This window comes from Nematolebias whitei, chromosome 11 (assembly GCF_014905685.2).
Source record: "Nematolebias whitei isolate Nwh7 chromosome 11, NemWhi1, whole genome shotgun sequence".
Lineage (NCBI taxonomy): Eukaryota > Metazoa > Chordata > Actinopteri > Cyprinodontiformes > Rivulidae > Nematolebias > Nematolebias whitei.
The window spans coordinates 388,528-408,640 of record NC_056508.1 but is presented as its reverse complement, the minus strand read 5'-3'; the positions used below and the strand labels follow the sequence as shown (position 1 = coordinate 408,640).

Here is a 20,113-nt window from a genome sequence, read left to right as displayed (position 1 = left end):
CCATCCATCCATCCATCCATCCATCCATCCATCCAGCCATCCATCCATCCATCCATCCATCCATCCATCCATCCATCCATCCATCCATCCTCTTCTGCTTCAGGGTTGTGGGAGCAGCATCTTCACCAGGGAGGCACAGACATCAACAGCCTCCTCTTCAACTCTTCTAGGACCCCATGGTGTTCACAAACCAACTGACTATTTATTAATTAATATCCTGATGCTGCTCAATAATCCAGGTAGAATAATCTAAAAAGTTAAGTCTGGTCCTCTGGACATTCACAAAACAAACAATACAGTTTATAATAAATAAACAATACATGTTTTTTGTTTGTTTGTTTGTTTTGTTTTTGAATGTCCAGAGGACCAGACTTAACTTTTTAGATTAATAAGTAATAAATTTATTTTTTTTAATTTAATGAAAGACGAACCTTTAAAATTTAAGGACAAAATTTAATCTAATTGTTTTCAAGTCTGTATCTTATTGTAAAAGCAGTTTCAAAGATTACAGCACAGTGTGATGTTTTGTAATTTTAACATGAACCTTGTGCATATCTGTAAATAATAAAAGTGAAGATATTTTTAATACATCTTTATTGTAAAAATCTATACTAAAATTAAAAACACATGGGTTCAAAGCAGCAGGGAAGGCAGTAAGGTAGGATTATGAATCAGGTTTAAAAGTTACAGCTCATGAGGTACTCCATTAGAGCATGACATCTCTTCCACAACATCGTGTGACAAAACCTTCAGGGTGTTCTTCTTCTAATACGTTTAGTCGTGGCTAGTAAGTAGCTTAAGGGAGCACTACCGCCACCAGGTGGTAAGACCAGTTGGATTCTAGTCCCCGCCTACAGAGCCGGTCCAGAAGTGTAAATGGAAACACAACAGACCCGAGCCGATCTGAACCGACCCGAACTGATCTGATCCGCTCTGTGACAGTGGAAAAGGGGCATATGATGTCATAGTTTAAATCATGCATGGCACGGAAGGTTCCCCTGCTTAAATCAGCACACGTCCAGGCCCGTCTTAAGTTTGACCATGACCATTTGGATGATCCAGAGGAGTCATGGGAGAAAGTTCTGTGGTCACATGAGACCAAAATAGAACTTTTTGGTCTTAATTCCACTCGCCGTGTTTGAAGGACGAAAAATGATGAGTACCATCCCAAAAACACCATCCCTACTGTGAAGCATGGCGGTGGAAGCATCATGCTTTGGGGGTGTTTTTCTTCACATGGGACAGGATGACTGCACTGTATTAAGTAGAGGATGACCGAGGCCATGGATTGAGAGATTTTGTGGAACAACCTCCTGCCCAGTGAGAGCATTGAAGATGGGTCGAGGCTGGGTCTTCCAACATGACAATGACCTGAAGCACACAGCCAGGAGAACCAAGGAGTGGCTCCGTAAGAAGCAGATCAAGGTTCTGGAGTGGACTAGCCAGTCTCCAGACCTAAACCCTGTAGAAAATCTTTGGAGGGAGCTCAAACTCCGTGTTTCTCAGTGACAGCCCAGAAACCTGGTGATCTAGAGAAGATGTGTGTGGAGGAATGGACCAGAATCTCTGCTGCACAGTGTGCACACCTGGTGAAGAACTACAGGAAACCTTTGACCTCTGTAACTGCAAACAAAGATACTGTACCAAATATTAACAGTGATTTTCACACGTGTTCAAATACTTATTTGCAGCAGTAACACACAAATAAATTATTAAAAAATCATACATTATGATTTCTGGAATTATTTATTTTTTTGTTAGATTATGTTGCTCACAGTGGACATGCACCGAAGATGAAAATGTGTTTGTGTGTGTGTATTTTGTAGTTATAGCCCCCCCCCCCCGGGAGAAAACTCAACCAGCTGCCACTGACTGGTACCGTCTTCCTGTTGGTCTGACTGTATTTAAGGCTCATTCATTAGTTTTCAGTAGCATTATCTGTAATCACCCTCACCCTCCTCTTTTGTAAAAGTCTCTGAGGACAACCGGTACTCCCCTTCCTCTCACTTATTTATCTCTTATTCTTTTCCTCCTCTCATATTCTGCACTAATTGTGGGATGTGACCCAGCTGTCTGTCACAGTCAGGGATGGATGGAGCTCTTGAAGAGGGACTGGATCAGGAACATGAAGAAAGTCAAGGTCGCCTCCCTTCCTCTGGCTCCTGTCCTCCCTTTCTAATCCTTCTCTGCTTTTCTGATTATTTCCTGTTTAAGTTTAGACATGAAAAGAATCTTTATTTTCATTTTTCCATCTGAACTTTATCATCTGTTCTGACTGCCAGTCCATGACACTGTAAAATGTCAGCTGACTTTACCCGATAGAAGAGGAAACTTCTGAACTTTGTCAAGTTTTTTTAATCACCAAGTTGTTTTTTTAATTTTATTTTAGGTTAATCACAACGTGGACTCAAGATTGTACTTATTTGTTAGTTTTGTAGGTTTTTTGCAGGTCAGAGATAGAGCAGGTTTAAAAGAGCATGTTTTGAAAAGGGGATTTTAATCAGCTGCTATGTTGAAAACTTCAACATGGAACAAACACACTGCCGGGCCAAAAAAAAAAAGTCTCCACCTGGATTTAACTAATGAAACAGGTCCGAGCCTCCTGTTGGATCATTACTGCATGGGTGATTATGTTTCAGCTGCAACAAGTTCTTTAACTCCAACTGGTGCAATGAGTTGCTTCTCATTTCTTCAACAACATGATGAAAGACACGTGGCGTGGTCGTGGAAAAGATGTCCGTCTGTTTGAGAAGGGTCAAATCATTGGCATCAAGCAGAGGAAACATCTCAGGAGATTGTAGAAACTAAAACTGGGTGAAGAACTGTCCAACACATTATTAAAAACTGGAAGGACAGTGGGGACCCATCGTCTTCCAGGAAGAAATGTGGCCGGAAATAAATCCTGAATGATCGTGATCAGTGATCATTTAAACTTTTGGTGAAATCAAATGGAAGAAGAACACCAGCAGCACTCAGGGCTGTGGATCATAGTGAAAGTAAGAACATTTCCACACACAATGTGAAGGAACTCAAGGGACTGGGACTGAACAGCTGTGTAGCCTTAAGAAAACCACTAATCAGTGAGGCTAACTGGAAACAAAGGCTTCAATTTGCTAGGGAGCATAAAGATTGGACTGTGGAGCAATGGAAGAAGGTCATGTGGTCTGATGAGTCCAGATTGACCCTGTTCCAGAGTGATGGAGCATCAGGGTCAGAAGAGAGGCAGGAGAAGTGATGCACCATCATGACCAGTGTCTCATCATCAGTGAAAGATCTTGGTGAAACATTAATGCAGCACTGGATGAAATAGATCTTGTGACGTTGTAGAAGCTTATTGAACCAATGACACAGAGAATGCATGCTGTGATCAAAGATAAAAGAGGTCCAACAAAATATTATGTGACCTTTTTTTGGTGGCGACTTTTTTGGGGCCAGGCAGTGTATTTATTTCTGATCACAAATATTGGCTAGAAAGATAAGTTTCAGTGAAAATGCTGGGCATATGTTCAAATTTGCTGATGATTTTATCTACCTACCTACCTACCCATCCGCACACCCACACACACTGTGGGTGGGTGGGTGTGTATCAATGCTATTGCTACATTTATTTGAATTTGCTTATAGAATAAACAACTATCATACATTAATACTTTTATATACTCAATGTCACTGATGGTATTGTTATACTATTTCTGAATCCAAAAAAGTTCAATCTGGTCCTCTGGACATTCAAAAAAACAAAAAACAAAACAAAGCAAAAAATATAATAATAATAATAATAAACTTTATTTCTATAGCACCTTCCAACAACGCCTTGCATTGACCAAGGTGCTTCACAAGACAAAACAAGATTACAAACAGGACACAATACATCAGTGCAAATTAAAAAACACAGCGAGAATAAAAGAAGGTAAAAGAGATAAAATAAAAAAATAAAATAAATAAATAAATACTAAACTACTAAAAGTTAAACATTAAAAGCCCTTTTAAATAAGTATGTTTTCAGTTTGACTTTGAACAGAACCAGATCAGAGATGGCACGCAGCTCATAGGGAAGAGTATTCCAGGCTGTTGGGCCTGCAACAGAAAAGGACCGGTCCCCCCATTGTTTGCACCTTGAGCAAGGCACCACCAGCAGATATTGACCAGCAGACAGTAAAGCTCTGCTGGGCTGGTGGACTTTCAAAAGTTCTGAAATATAAGGTGGTGCAAGGCCATTCAAAGCTTTAAAAACAAACAGTAGCAGCTTGAACTGTATCCTAAACTGAACTGGGAACCAGTGTAAAGAAGAAAGGACAGGAGTGATGTGTTCATATTTACGTGTGTTAGTCAACAAGCGAGCAGCAGAGTTTTGTACAAGCTGTAAACGGGAGATAGAAGATTGATTAATACCCACATATAAGGCGTTACAGTAATCAAGCCTAGAGCTCACAAAGGCATGGATGGCCTTCTCCAGATCACTACGGCTAAGGAGTGATTTTACTTTGGAAAGCAGACGGAGCTGAAAGAAGCTGGTTTTCACAACAGAACTGATCTGTTTATCTAGCTTTAAGTTACAGTCAAGCTCCACTCCTAGATTTGTTACCACCTGGTTGGAGTGGGGGAGTGGAAAACCTAGACTGGGAGAGATGTTGCATGAATTACTGGAAGCACCAAATAAAATCCATATAGAAACGTTTCGTCTCTCATCCGAGAGACTTCCTCAGTCTGAGGTGCTGTTTTCAGCTCAGTCTCTTAAATAGCACCTTCTCAGAGTGGATCAACCAGTTTGCTGCTGACAACCAGAACCAGCTGTACATGGAGGAGGTAGAAAAGAGAGCCTTGACGTCCTTTTCAGGGACACCACCAAGTCATTGGTTCAGGTATGTTGACAACACCTGGGTTAAAATCAAATCTCAGGAAGTCCAACATTTTACTGACCACATCAACTCTGTGGATAAATACATCAAGTTCACACGAGAAGATGTAAAAAATGGCAGGTTGGCTTTCTTGGACTGTGAGGTCTCAGTCTCTGATAGAGGACTTTTGCAAACCGAGGTGTACCGCAAACCCACCCACACAGACCAGTATTTGCAGTTTGACTCCCATCACCCTTTGGAGCACAAGTTAGGAGTCATCAGGACTCTGTACCACAGAGCAGACAGCATCCCCACTAGCTCAGGAGCCAGGCAGAAGGAGAAATCCCACACAAGACAGGCTCTAGAGCAATGTGGATATCCTAACTGGGCCTTCCTGAAAGCAGAGAAGAAACCCAAACAGGACTCCAGTCAGCCATCAGGTGAAAAGGAGGAACCCAGACCCAGACCAGTGGTCATTCCATATGTTGAGGGAGTATCAGAGAAACTGAGACGTTAATTTTCCAAACATAACGTCCCAGTGGCTTTTAAACCCCAAAATACATTAAAGACTGGTTCATCCCAAAGATCCAGTCCCCCGGCACAAACAGAGTAATGTTGTGTATGTTGTTCAGTGACAGGAGGGTGATCAGTCTTACATCAGGGAAACTAAACAGCCACTGGCCAAAAGGATGGACCAGCACAGAAGATCAACATCATCAGGCCAGGACTCTGTGGTCTACAATAGGGCTGCAACAACGAATCGATAAAATCGATAAAAATTGAAGATTAAAAGCGTTGGCAACGAATTTCATTATTGATTCGTTGTGTCGCGTGATTATGAGTCTCTCACGGCGCTGCGGAGCCGTTTCGTTTTGTTCACCTGCAGTTCATTGTCAATGCTGCCTGACTGAATAAAGTTTGAAAAAAAAAAACCTCTGCAGTGCGAGTTGAACAGAGCGAGGAGGAAACAGAGCAGAGGCTGTTTTCAAAGGAAATTAAGTAAATTTTACAAATGACTGACACAGAGAAAACTGTTCGACCCAAGTCCTCCAAAGAGTGGGAGAACTTCACAAAGATAAAAAATGAGAAACATGCAGCTTTGAAAAGTGACGACACGACACGAGAGAACCACAGAGATGAAACATAAACATGTGGGAGTCACGAGGAGGAGGAAGGAGCTGCAGCTGATACAACTCTTTTATGTGTTGCAGGTGAGTCTCTACAATTTAACACTTTGTTCTGTTTCAAGAGAGAAAACGTAACGTCTGTCTCTCTGGTAGATGAAGCTGTTTGTTTGTTTGTTTGTTTGTTATCTGATTAATGACAGTGATGGAGAACGTGTGTTACTTTTTATTTTATTTAATTGGAACAAGCAGTGTTTAAATGTGATTTATAAATAAATCTAACACAAAGATAATAATTTAATGATTAAGCTTCAACTTTTAATTTGCTGGCAAAGTCTGAAGACACTGCAGGTACAGTATGGCAGGATGAATTGCATTTAAACAGGAATTAAAGTAATTTATTACATCTACTCAAATGTGTGTAATTAAGTATTTTATATATGTGTGTGTGTGTGTGTGTGTGTGTGTGTGTGTGTGTGTGTGTGTGTTTAATTGCTCTTTTAGCTACTTTTGCCTGAACCTAACACTGTAAGTGAAACAAGGCATTTCTTGAGTTGCTGTAAATTATGATATAAAACATATTTACTGTCTCATTCCAGAAAACAACAACAAACAACAACATCCTTCATGATGGACAGACATCATGGACACCACAGCAGCAGCTGTCTTCACTGAAACATCCTGAACATGATCGTCACTGACACGAGGCCTCTGTCCATGGTTGAAGACGAAGGCTTCACTACAATAATCCACACTTTTAATCCAGGTTACAATAATCCACACTTTTAATCCAGGTTACAATGATCCACACTTTTAATCCAGGTTACAATAATCCACACTTTTAATCCAGGTTACAATAATCCACACTTTTAATCCAGGTTACAATAATCCACACTTTTAATCCAAGTTACAATAATCCACACTTTTAATCCAGGTTACAATGATCCACACTTTTAATCCAGGTTACAATGATCCACACTTTTAATCCAGGTTACAATAATCCACACTTTTAATCCAGGTTACAATAATCCACACTTTTAATCCAGGTTACAATAATCCACACTTTTAATCCAAGTTACAGTAATCCATAATTTTAATCCAGGTTACAATAATCCACACTTTTAATCCAGGTTACAATAATCCACACTTTTAATCCAGGTTACAATAATCCACACTTTTAATCCAGGTTACAATGATCCACACTTTTAATCCAGGTTACAATAATCCACACTTTTAATCCAGGTTACAATAATCCACACTTTTAATCCAGGTTACACTCTTCCCTCAATGACACATTTTACAAAGTAGCTACATACTGTTCAGGTATAAAGATACATTTGTATATATTTTTGTGTACATTTATTTTTTAAGCTATGTGACTAACTTTTATTTTTTATTATTCAATATTTTACTAACAGAATAGTCAAATAGCAACCTGTTTTTTGTGTGAATTGCTATGTCAGTCAAATGTTCAATTTTGGAATAAAGGGGTGGAAATTAAAACATTGTTTTTTTTTTGCCGATTCATCGATAAATCAAAAAAAATAATCGGCCGATGAATCGATTATTGAAATAATCGTTAGTTGCAGCCCTAGTCTACACTCATCTCCAGGTCAGAGGTCACTCTTTCAGGGATGAAGATGTTCACATCCTGGACAGAGAGGAACGATGGTTTGAGAGAGGAGTGAAGGAGGCCATCTTTGTGAAAAGAAACCGTCCATCATTAAACAGGGGTGGAGCCTCCGGGTTCAACTGTCCCCCTCTTACAATGCTGTGATTGCTAGTATCACTCAGCCCTCTGTGAACAGTAAACAGCCATCAGGTGCTAATGATCCATTGTTAGGCTGATGGTCCTTCTTGAGCATGTGATCAGCTGGTTCTGGTTGTCAGCAGCAAACTGGTTGATCCACTCTGAGAAGGTGCTATTTAAGAGACTGAGCTGAATACAGCACCTCAGACTGAGGAAGTCTCTCGGATGAGAGACGAAACGTTTCTACATTTTTTTGTTGTTTTGTTTTGGGTTTTTTGAATGTCCAGAGGACCAGATTGAACTTTTTTGGATTTTTCTACCTGGATTATTGAGCATGCATCAGGATACTTTATATGATGAATTTATCAATAAGCAAAATATATTAAGTAATAGTCAATATGGGTTTAGACCTAAAAATTCTATGTCAATGGCACTCATGGATTTAATGGAACAGATAACGACTGCTGTGGATCAAAAAAAATATTGTATTAGTATTTATGTTGATCTAAAGAAAGCATTTGATACTATTGATCACAATATTCTTCTCAAAAAACTAAATAAATATGGTATTAGAGGGCATGCATTGCAGTGGGTATCTAGTTATCTAGAAAAAAGGAAACAATTTGTTCAAATAAATGATGTAAAATCTGAATTCTGTAATATTACATGTGGAGTGCCTCAAGGCTCTATACTTGGACCTAAGCTATTTATTTTATATGTGAATGACCTGGTAAATGTGACTGGATTTTTTAAATGTATTTTGTTTGCAGATGATACTACTTTTCTTTGTGTGGGTGAAAATGTTGTGCAAATGCTGAAGATGGCACAAACAGAATTTGTTAAAATACAAAATTGGTTTCAACTAAACAAATTATCTTTAAATGTTGATAAAACAAATTATATGATTTTTAGTAATAACAAGAAAGTGCTTGATACTCCATTTAGAGTCGATGGAATTGAAATTAATAGAGTCAATGAGGTGAAATTTCTGGGTGTCATCATTGATGAAAAACTAACATGGAGATCTCACGAAAGCTCATCAGAGACTCTACTTCCTCAGACGGCTGAGGCGAGCTGGTCTGGAAGCTCAGTCCTCACCTCCTTCTACAGGTGTGCAGTGGAGAGCATCCTGTGCTCCAGCATCAACGTGTGGCATGGAGGCTGCACAGCTGCAGAAAGAAAAGCTTTGCAGAGAGTGGTGAAGGCTGCACAGAAATCTGTTGGAATCAGTCTCCCCACCATCACAGACATCTACACCTCCAGATGCAGGAAGAGGGCCACCTGCATCATGAAGGACCCCACCCACCCAGCACACACACTTTTTGCCCCACTCCCCTCAGGAAGGAGGTTAAGGAGCATTAAGTGTAGAACCACTAGACTGAGGAACAGCTTCTACCCTGAGGCTGTTAGACTCATGAATCTATAACTAGAATAATCACTGTGAAAAACCATATCATGTTGCTGCTGATCTGTTTCATGTTGCTGCTGATCTGTTTCATGTTGCTGCTGATCTGTTTCATGTTGCTGCTGATCTGTTTCAATGTTGATGTGTTCATGCGTGCACATCTGCTCACAGACTCATGTTCATGTTTGTGCTGATGTTCAATGTTTTATGTTATGAGTGCTTAGTGTATATTTAGTTGATGTTTTTCTTAGTTCATATCTTAGATGTTATTACTGTTTTTCTTATACATTTTATTGTTGGATGTAACTGGGACCCTGTGTACATAATTTCGCTCCACCACATGTACCACATGAGGTGCGAATGACAATAAAGAAACTCTGACTCTGACTCTGACTCTGACTCACGTAAAAAACTTAAGAACTAAAATAGCTAAACCGATTGCAGTAATGTACAAAGTTAGAGAGTTATTCAATGATAAAGCAATGTCTCTATTGTATAATGCCATTATTGTTCCACATTTAATTTACTGTATTGAAGTCTGGGGTAAAGCATGTAAAACAATTACAAATCCTATTTTTATTTTACAGAAAAGAGCCATAAGAATTATTACCAGAAAAGATTATAACCATCCGTCAAATATATTGTTTCATCAGCTAAAGATATTAAAATTTTATGACTTGGTTGATTACAATATCTTACTGTTTATGTATGGGGCCAACAAAAACATACTACCTACTAACATTCAAGGGAAATTTGTTAAAAGAGAAAGTAATTATTATCTTAAGGGGATGGAGATGTTTGTGAAGCCGTGGTGTCGCACCAGTCTGAAGATGTGATCCACTAGATCTCAGGGTGTTAGATTGTGGAATGATCTGGAGGTTGATATTAAAAATGACAAAACTATGTACATATTCAAGAAGATGATAAAAATTTGTTTAAAAAAAATATTAAGTATAATGTGAGTTCATAAAAATTGTTTACAGTTGATCTTATATTTTAGCTAAGTTTTTTTATTATTTTTTATCTTTTTATTTTTTTATTAATTCATCTTGCTTTTGTATAGTAATTTTGTTTGGAATATATTTTGGGGACAAGGGGCAGATATTATAAGAACTCTTTCTTCTTCTGCTGCCTTTCATTTTATTTCTGTGATTGTATATTTTTTCTTTTCTTTAAATTGTATTATATTTGTTGTTTGGATGAAATGAAATGAACAAATAAAACATACATACATACATACATACATACATACATACATACATACATACATACATACTTTACAACAGGTGTTACTCTGATCTTTTTTGAACATTATAAAACACTGACATGGCTATATTGATCATTGTATTGCATATAAAAAAAAATTCTAACAAATTTGTGTTTGCAGACTCGTTCCCTTCTAAAATTTAATGATAAATGTATCAGCTGCTTCTAAAAATGCTTTGATCAAATGCATAGTTTGTGAAATAATCAGTAATCAGTTAAGTAATCATTTTGTTACTGCTCAGTAATTACTGAAAGACACAGGTAAAGTAAGAAAAGTCGATTTATGTGTTATGTTGCACCAGCAGCTGCTCAAACTGACTGACAGGATGAACTGTTTGGAACTATTGGGAGCTGCATGAACCACGTGACGCGTATCGGCGAGTTCAAAGAGTGTCGCAACTCTCTCTTTACAGGGCTCTGGTCAAGAACACTCTTATTGTGAAAAACCACGATAGAGCAAGTCCGAGATAAATGAGCTATAAAATACTATTTTATACTAAACAATTCAGTTCAATAAACTGAATTGAATTGTTTGCTATAAAATAGTATTTTGACCCAAACTCTCATATGTGCTGAGTGAGGGTTGTAAGAGGTGAGTGTGAGGTGTGTTTGGTGAATATGTACACAAAAAAGGAGGATGTAAAAAATTGTTCATGTTTATCTTGCAAACCTAATGCTGAGCTCAGCTTCACGCAGCGTGTATGCAGTGTCAGCATGATCACAGTTACGTCTAAACTGGTGACTACACAAACATCCCTTCAAACTGAGCATGTTGGTGATTTGCTCCTACGTGCTCAAAAAGAGTGAGTAGCACAAACAGCACTCCGATGTCTGTCATTTATTGTAACTACTGTTAGTGCAGAAAAGCTTTTGACTGCACCTGCCTGTAGTGCGAATGTGCAATTTTATGCCTTAACAGAGTATTTCATACCTGTGTGGGGGTTACCACTGAAATTTCCACTCTGAGGCCTGATTCAGAAACCTACGGTTTCAGACAGGCTGTTGTTGCATCACTCGATGGCTGAACCGCAGCAGAAAAGCTCTGGTTTCACCCAAAAAACATGTCAGTCTTATGGGTTGTTGGTAGCATCCATCCCAACCACCACCTCTACATAACAGCTACCCCTCCCCCAAATCTTTGATGATTACAAGGATACAATGATTTTTATTGTCATTCTCATCACATGTGGTACATGAAGTGGAACGAAACTGTGTACACAGGGTCCCAATTCTATCCAACAAAAATACAAACTAAAGAAAACATCAGTAAGATCCGACGCATGAACTAAGAATATATTACATTCACTAAAGTAAGAATACACAAGAGTAAAACTACACTAAGCACTAATAGTATAAAAACAACGTACCAAAAACAACAGAAACACGAACATGAGTCTGTGCAGGCACAGCAAAATGAAATAATCAGCAGCATGAGATCAGCATGATGGATAGTCAGCAGCACATAACAACCAAGTGGCATTACAGTGATTTTTTTCATGGTTAGAGATTCATGAGTCTAACAGTCTCTGGGTAGAAGCTGTTCCTCAGCCTTACTTAGTCTAATATCTTCAGCTTTTGCTCTGACACCGAGTGGTGCTGCTTTACTTCTCTCTCCTTTTTATTTTTATTTTATTGTACTCTATTAATCCCCAATGAGGAAATTAATTCTCTGCATTTTTCACATTGCACATGTGAGCACATGGGCTGCCATCTAAGGTGCAGCTGGGGGATCAAGAGCCTTGCTCATGGGTCCAGAGCGGGGCAAACGGGGGTGGAGGCAGATGTGGGTGTTTCACCTTTTCTACCCACATTTTGATGTTGTCGGTCCGGGGAGTTGAACCGGGGTTGACCGGCGACATCCCCCACAATCATAGGCCCACCCTCTCTAACCTCTGTGCCACCACTCCCCCACCTGCCAGGTGAATGAAGTTCGTCTCGTTATGTAAACTGAAGAGTGACACTTAAACATGAAGAAGGCCTTCCATCTGCAGGTTGAGGCTGGTTAACTGGGATTCCAATCTTTCTCCTTTCTTTTGTATTCCGAAGGTGGGGGTCTTCAGCCCACTCCCTGCACCACGGTCTCTGACAAACACACCAGCCCTTTCATAACAGGACTGATACCTGCTAACTCCAGACACTCCTGCAGCTTGCTTTCTTCATCACACAGCTCTCTGAGCACAGCAGCAGGGTTCATTATTGTTAACTGCTGAAGACAATAATGTTTTTGGCCCCAACCAGTGATTAGGTTTTTGAGATTTTTTTGCGAACGGTGCTAAACCGTGCTGACTCCATCAGTGTTAAGCTAAGATGTAGTTAAATTCACTGCGGTCTGCTCCTCAAATAAATAATGGTATGGTATGGTATAAAGTTTATTCATTTTAAAAATACAAAACAATTCTATAACTATATAAAAAATACAAGAGATTTAAAATGAAAGGCAGCAGAAAGAAGAAAAATCTTATTATATCTGCCCCTTTTTCAAACAATTAGTTCAATCATAATAATCTTCAATAAATAATGTTAAACTTTTTATGTATATGAATGTTTCTGTTCAGTGCCCAGAGCTGACTTAGCGGTATGTTGTGACTTGGCACTAGATAAATAAACTGAATTGAATTGAAAGTAGTGCATTGCATTTCTCTACACGTGTGTGTTGGGAACAAAGCTCAGCTTCTAATATACCAAGTTCTGTCTTAATTCTTAATTTCTGTCAATTTCATTGAGTTAATCAGCTGTAGATACCAACAAAAGTTTTAATATAAACACACGTGTGTGTGTGTTTGTTTCAGGTTACCTTGTAGGGACCAATTTAAAAAAAAATCATGCATTGTGGGAACCAACTGCTCTTTATAGGGACCAAAGCCAGGTCCCCATAAGAAGAAGTCTCATTGGGGGGTTAGGGGTTAGGTTTAGGAATAAGGTGTGAATTGCGGATGGATTAGGGTTGGGGTCAGGCATGTACTTAGGTAATGGTTAGGTTTAGGATAAGGGTCAGGGTTAGGTACGGTGGCCCTAAGATGTAAATGAACAACATTTGAAAATAATGGAATCATATTAGAAAAAACAGAATTACATTAAGCCAAAGCAAAAGTGGCTAAAGCAGAAGTTGCCCGAATCAAATCAGAAAATTTTTTTGGATTTGAGAGTTTATCAGTTTTTCTAGAACCTTGGCTAAAATGCAGAGTTTTGAGATTGGTTGATAGTTGTTCAGTGAGGGGGGGTCACCTCCCTTCAGCAAAGGAAGAACAAAGGCTGTTTATCCAAGAGACTGGAATGGAGTGTTGGCTTATGGACAGGTTAAAGATGTGGGACACCGGTACTTAGGGATGCCCCGATCCAATTTTTTATTTTTATTTTTATTTTATTTTTACTTCCGATCCGATCCCAATATCTAAATCTGGATATGGCAGATACAGATCCAGTTCCGATATCCTCATCAATACTGATTTTATATGAGGCTGTAATAATCTCCTCTCAGGTACAATTTGTACAAATATATGCATGCATGTCCAAAAACTCAACCTGAGGTAAGTTGAATTAATGTTGGATAAGTTTCAAAGTTAGAATTAAATCCTGCTAACACAAACATGTTTATTTTATTCCTAGCTTTAAAGTGGATATTAAAGTGATTAACTTAAGTGATTGTTTAAAGTTATTTTATTTATATTTTTAAATAAGGGGCAGATAAGATTTTTTTTCCTTCTTTCTGCATTCTTTTCATTCAATGTTTTCTTTCTGATGAATTTGTTTCATTTATTTTGTTTCTCTTAAATTAATGAATAAATGAATTAATAAAATAAAAAAATGAAATGTCTTTAAACACCTGCTAAGTTCATGGCATAAACACAGACATTTTCCTGTTTTTAGTATTTTACATCACTTTATAATGTAGTTGTTTTTTTTTTTTATATATAATTTTCTTGTAATTTTCAATTCATATGTTTTTTTGATTGTTTACTGTTGTACTGATAAATATCTCCTGGAGGGTAAACTATATCTTGACTGCAAGTATGAAGCTGCGAAATCCTTCATTTTCTACAACTGATAGCGGTTTGTCACTAATTATGATGAAGTTCAGCAACTTCTCTGTGAACATTCAAGCTCTGTGGCTTCAGCAGGGCGCTACTCTTGCTCAGCACGAAGCAAGCAGTCTGATTTCGGTCAGCCGCGCTGGGTCTGCCCCTCCTCCAAGACAGGGACTGAACGTGACAGATTGGGCGAGGCTGACCGAAATCAGACTGCTTTCTTCAAGTTGAACAAGAGCAGCATCTCGCTGAAGCCACGGAGCTCGAATGTCCATCGTAAAACTAACTTTACCGCGGTTTAATGTGGCGCTATGGATCTGCAGACATTGCACGATGCTGTCTTGTTTTGTGGTGTTTCTAGTGGAAAATACTTCCACACAGCGGACATGTTTAGATGAAAAGTTGGTTAGCTGTTAGCCACAGTGCTACTGCACGTTTTAGCTGGCTGCAAACTATGAAATGGATTTCCTGAATGTGAGGCGGGTCTTATTACTCCAAGTTCATGAGACACGCCTCCGTTCAAGAAATCCATTCCAAAGTTTGAAGCCAACGTGCAGAGCAGCTGGCAGGGAATCACATGAGAAGTTTCAGCAGACACAGACATGCATGGTGGATCAGAAATCTCTGCAGGTTGGATCGGAAAAAAAAAGATACGCAAATTATGGTGGTATCGGAGGCCAATACCAGACCGGACCAGATCGGCCCCATCCCTACCGGTCTTGTGATGACATGAGCGGCCAGCCTTAAGAAATAAGATGGAAGTTCATCTGGACCTGCAGATTTTTTAGAGTCTAGACCTTTTAATAGATTATTAACCTCACTGACTGAGAACGGGGAAAGACAAAAGGTGTAGTTTACTGAAGATTGACTTGTAGGAGGGATTTGATTTGTAGAAGTTTGACTTTTAGGGGAAGTGGTTGATTTTCCATTAGTAACTGTGTCAAATAAAGAACTAGAAGTGACAAAAAAATTTTCAAAACAGTTCAGGATCTCGTGCTTATTTGACACAGGAACAGAGTTAATGAGAAGTTGTGATGGGAGGTCAGATGATTGGGGGCTGCCTGAGAGAGATTTGATGGTTTTCCAGAATCTGTTAGGGTCATTTAGATTTTTGGAGGTCTGAGATAAGAACTAGTTGTGTTTTGCTGCTTTGACAGCAGTTGTGCATTTATTCCTCATCTGTCGAACTCAACCAATCAGTGTCTGAGCCAGATTTTCTCGCTGCGGCCCAAAGCCCAAAAAAATATGGTGTCATATGGTGTTCAAAGTGTGCTCAATTTATCTCAGTCTTGATGATGTGTGTCAACAATAGGACATAGTAGCAATTATAGTTTTATGAGCATTTGGATTTTTAGACATAAAAATACACTTGATAGTTAGAATTTGAAGTATATTTACTGTATATTATGGTAATTTATTCTGTAATTTGCTAGATTATGGTGATTCTGGGATCATGATGATGGGGCCCTTGAAGATTGTTGCCCAGGGTACAGCAAAGTGTTAATCTGACCCTGTCTCCCCTCCACCCCAGTTTACTTCATTCAACAGCAAAACATACACACCTTTTTACATGTGGGGCAAACATTTTTACACCCCACTAGTTATGTAAGAGCATTTCTGATTCACTTTCAATAAAATTCTTCATTTTTGGAAGGGGAAAGGAAGACTGAGATTGCCATCATTGTATGTTCCCATATAATGGCAAAATTAGTTCTCTACATTTAACCCATCACACCTGAGATACACCCAGGTGGAGCAGTGGGCTGCTATGCAAGCGCCCAAGGAGCAATTAGGGATTAGGTGTCTTGCTCAGAGACCACAACATGCGGGAATCGCTGGGAGTCGAACTGCAACATTCTGGTCTCAAGTCAGCTGCCCTACCTCTATCCCATCTCTTGCTACATCTAGAAATACATTTTTTAAATGCAGAGGTGAAAATCCTGCATGCAAACCATATCTGGGGGAATGTTGGCGCAGAGTTTAGAAGATGGGCCTGTGATCGGAAAGTCGCAGGTTCAACTCCCGGTACCGTCAACATCAAAATGTGGGTGGAAAAGGTGGTACACCTACACCTCCCTCCACCCTCATTCGCCCCACTCCGAGCCCCTGAGCAAGGCCCTTAACCCCCACCATCTGCTCCTTAAACAGGTCTCTCTTGAAAATGAGTTCTCGTGGCTCAGTGAGACTACCTGGATAAATAAAGGGTAAACGAAAATGAAAAAAATTGCATCTAATTTACACATTTAGATGGAGATGGTCAAGGAAGGAGTCCAGTATTCCCTCATGTGCGCTCAATTCCATGATGTTTGGGATATACACAGGAAGTGTGCTTGGATTCATGCGTACACACAGTTTCATACATCTGGATTTATTTGTGTGTACAACTGTAGTGTGTCAAGGTCAGCTTTGCTGTACCTTCACTACTAATTATTTAAATATAAGGGGTTCTTTCTTTTTCGAGTTAAATTAATGCCATGTGACGAGGTAACTGTGAGGATTGTTTAATCAGTGACAGGAGACGTTAATTTAACTTTGACCCATCAGAATAAATGAATAAATGTGGTCATTTATTTACAGAATCAAAATTTAACATCAAAACATGTACACGTGATTAGCTGATCTGGTTCTGATTAATAAAACTTGGCATGCTTTACTAATAAGACAAGACATTTCTGAAGGCATCTAGATTACTGGCAAAATAGAAGAGTTGAAAGGAAGGATGGGTGAAGAGTATGTTGTTGACCAGGAGGGCACGCTTCTTTCAATCACCAGCTCAAACCTCTGGTACACTTAGCACGTCACGACTCGTTACCTTCGCAGGAGATAAATCAGCTCCGGTGTCGGGTCCATTTCAACGCTACCTTCCAGCGTCTCCATTAAGAGCGGCTGGTCATCGTCAGAAGTCGTGTCGATTTACTCCGTTCAACAAACAGGCTCAGCTCCCTTCGAAGTTGGAGGCATTACACCTGGGTGGATTCACAGCAAGCATCTGTGAGTCCGTCAGAGATCCCACTCAGGAGTGGAAGACTCTACAAGGCTTGAGAAGACTCCATCAAGGACTGAGTTCAACTCAGATCCAAGACTTCAGAAGAACGGAGTAGAATGAAAAAGACTCAGTAGACTGAGTAGTTCCAGGAAGTGTGGACTTTTAAAGAGTTCTCACTTCCGGTCACTCAGGACTTCCTGATTGGTTGAAACAACCAACAGGGGGTGTGTTTCAGTGATGTCAGAGGGTTATTAAAAGTCAAAAAGACAGCAGGAATGTTTAGGAACGTTTAGTGCAGACAGAGAAATGTTTTGAAGAAGTGAGAGGAAGCAAGTGCCAGTTGCTTCTTTTTTTACCGTCTGCTAGGTTTAAAAACAGGACACTTCGTTCTAATAACTTCTTTCTGACTGTCTCTGACTTTTGACCAACATCACGACTAGCAAATGAGGGTGGAGGCAGGTTCAATTCAATTCAGTTTATTTATATAGCGCCAAATCACAACAAAGTTGTCTCAGGGCACTTTACAGGAACATTCACATACATAAAAGCCAATTAGTAAAGTTCTCTATCTATTTAATTCTCCTTTAGACAGAAAATCAAAATGCATAATTACTTTGTAAATAGACATTTAATTTGTTTTCTAGTTTAAATGAGGATTAAAAAAAATCATTAATACTGTTTCACAGTTGATTTAAAATGAGTGGTTTACTTTCAACATTAGAAATGATATGAACTAAACACACTTTTGATTATCAAGATATTGTAAAATAGTAATGATAATATAAAAGAAGAGTGTTCTTTCAATTGATTACTTCAGGATACAATTAGACAGTCTCTGGATGAGCTCATTTGTATTTCTGGATTCAAATCAATGAAATAACAGTTCCTGTCCCATGAAGGTCTTCAGAGGCAGGTTTTGGTCAGAGGCCGAGTTCACTACAACTGTTTTCAATGTGCATGCCATGTTTCAGTAGGAAATCCTTGCAAGTCTTTGTACATGAGGTCCTTGGTGAGGTTAAACAAACGTTAAATAAGTGTGGACCATCTACCACCAAGTTTAAGTTCAAATGATAGAAACAAACATTCCTTTTGGTATTAATTTCTCAGCGCTGTAAGATTTGACTCTATGAATTGATGGGAGGGTATTTTTCCTGCTAGGTGGTCTGGTTTTTAATGATGCAGTAATAACAGGCTGCTTTAATCAATTTCTGATAGTAAATATGGCTCTACTGCAGTGTCAGTTCATGTGTCCATCTTGATTAGTGAAGAACTGCAAGACCACCACCATGTCTTGACACACATTTGCTCCTAAATAATGACCATCAGCTTTGTTTCTATGCATTTGGCAGAATTGAGCAGCTGTGGCTGAGTGGTTAGAGCAGTCGTCCTCCAATGCGAGAATTGGGGGTTCAATTCCACCAGCAGTCATGCTGAAGTGTCTCTGGGCAAGACACTGAACCTCTCATTGCCTCTGATGTGTGTCCCATTGATGTGTGAATGTGATAAAGCACTGATTATTCTTGGTACAGATCTAGCAAATGAGGGTGGAGGCAGGTTCAATTCAATTCAGTTTATTTATATAGCGCCAAATCACAACAAAGTTGTCTCAGGGCACTTTACAGGAACATTCACATACATAAAAGCCAATTAGTAAAGTTCTCTATCTAAGGAGGTGTGGATATTTCACCTTTCCCACCCACATTTTGAAGTTGTCTGTCGGGGGAGTTGAACCAGCGGCCTACTGATCACAGGCCCACATTCTCTAACCTCTGTGTCACCACTCCTGCACTCCATTCTAACATTATCACCTACAAAAGAAAAACCATCTAAAGCCCATTCAGATGTGAAACACAGCGATTTTACTTAGATGTGCTCATATGCAGGTTAAAACTAAACTGTTTTAAATTCGTGGGTGTAAAAATGAACAAGAAGATAAAATATACATTAAGAGGTTAAAAATACCAACTATGAAAGATTTAGCTCACAGAGAGGAAAAGAACAACTGCACACAAACACCAAACAGACTAACAGGCAGAGAACATTCATGCATTTCAGAAATTATGCTTACCTGACCCAGGTCCAAGGTAACATTCAACTCATTGTACTCAGTACTGCGGGATAGAGGGGGGCTCTGCCACCATCGCTCAGTGCCATCGATGGCGTTGGTGATGGGATGGGCGCGGTCCATGTCCTCCTTACTGCAAATGTCACAGTACTGACCCTAAGAAGTCAAACACAAATATGAAAACCTGTCAAGAAAAAACAGCTCAATAGAGAAACTTCAATAAATGCTGTGTCCAATAGAAAATCCATAAGTCAAGAAAACATTCTCTAGTTGAATATGAAATAAATTGAAGGAACACATCACCTATCATGTCAGAGGTGTAAACGTATCCTTACAACAAGCTGATTATTCCATGTTTTTATTATGAAAAATATAATAATTATTCAACAAAATAATAAAGTGGAAGTATTATGATATAGTCTTCAAATGTCCGTACATCGTAGGTATGTAAACCTTTGTTTGTCCCGCCCATAACCTCTCAACCAGTCTCAGTTGAAACAGTTTTTGGGGGATCACGCTATCCTAGAGTTATTCCAATCTGGCTTCAAATCTCTCCATAGCACTGAAACTGCTCTACTGAAGGTTTTTAATGACATTTTCATATCCACAGACGCAGGTGATTCTGTGCTGCTTGTCCTATTGGACCTTACATCT

The 20,113-nt window shown here is 39.1% G+C and overlaps 1 protein-coding gene across 1 annotated transcript in view; it reads right to left on the bottom strand.

The window, feature by feature from the left end:
- LOC119417417 (laminin subunit alpha-5) overlaps window positions 1–20,113 on the bottom strand; it is a gene marked incomplete at its 3' end in the record, with an annotated part of 231,477 nt that overhangs the window by 202,227 nt on the left and 9,137 nt on the right. The window contains 1 exon segment of the mRNA XM_037684619.1: window positions 19,463–19,615. Within this exon segment, the coding sequence (XP_037540547.1) occupies window positions 19,463–19,615 (153 nt within the window).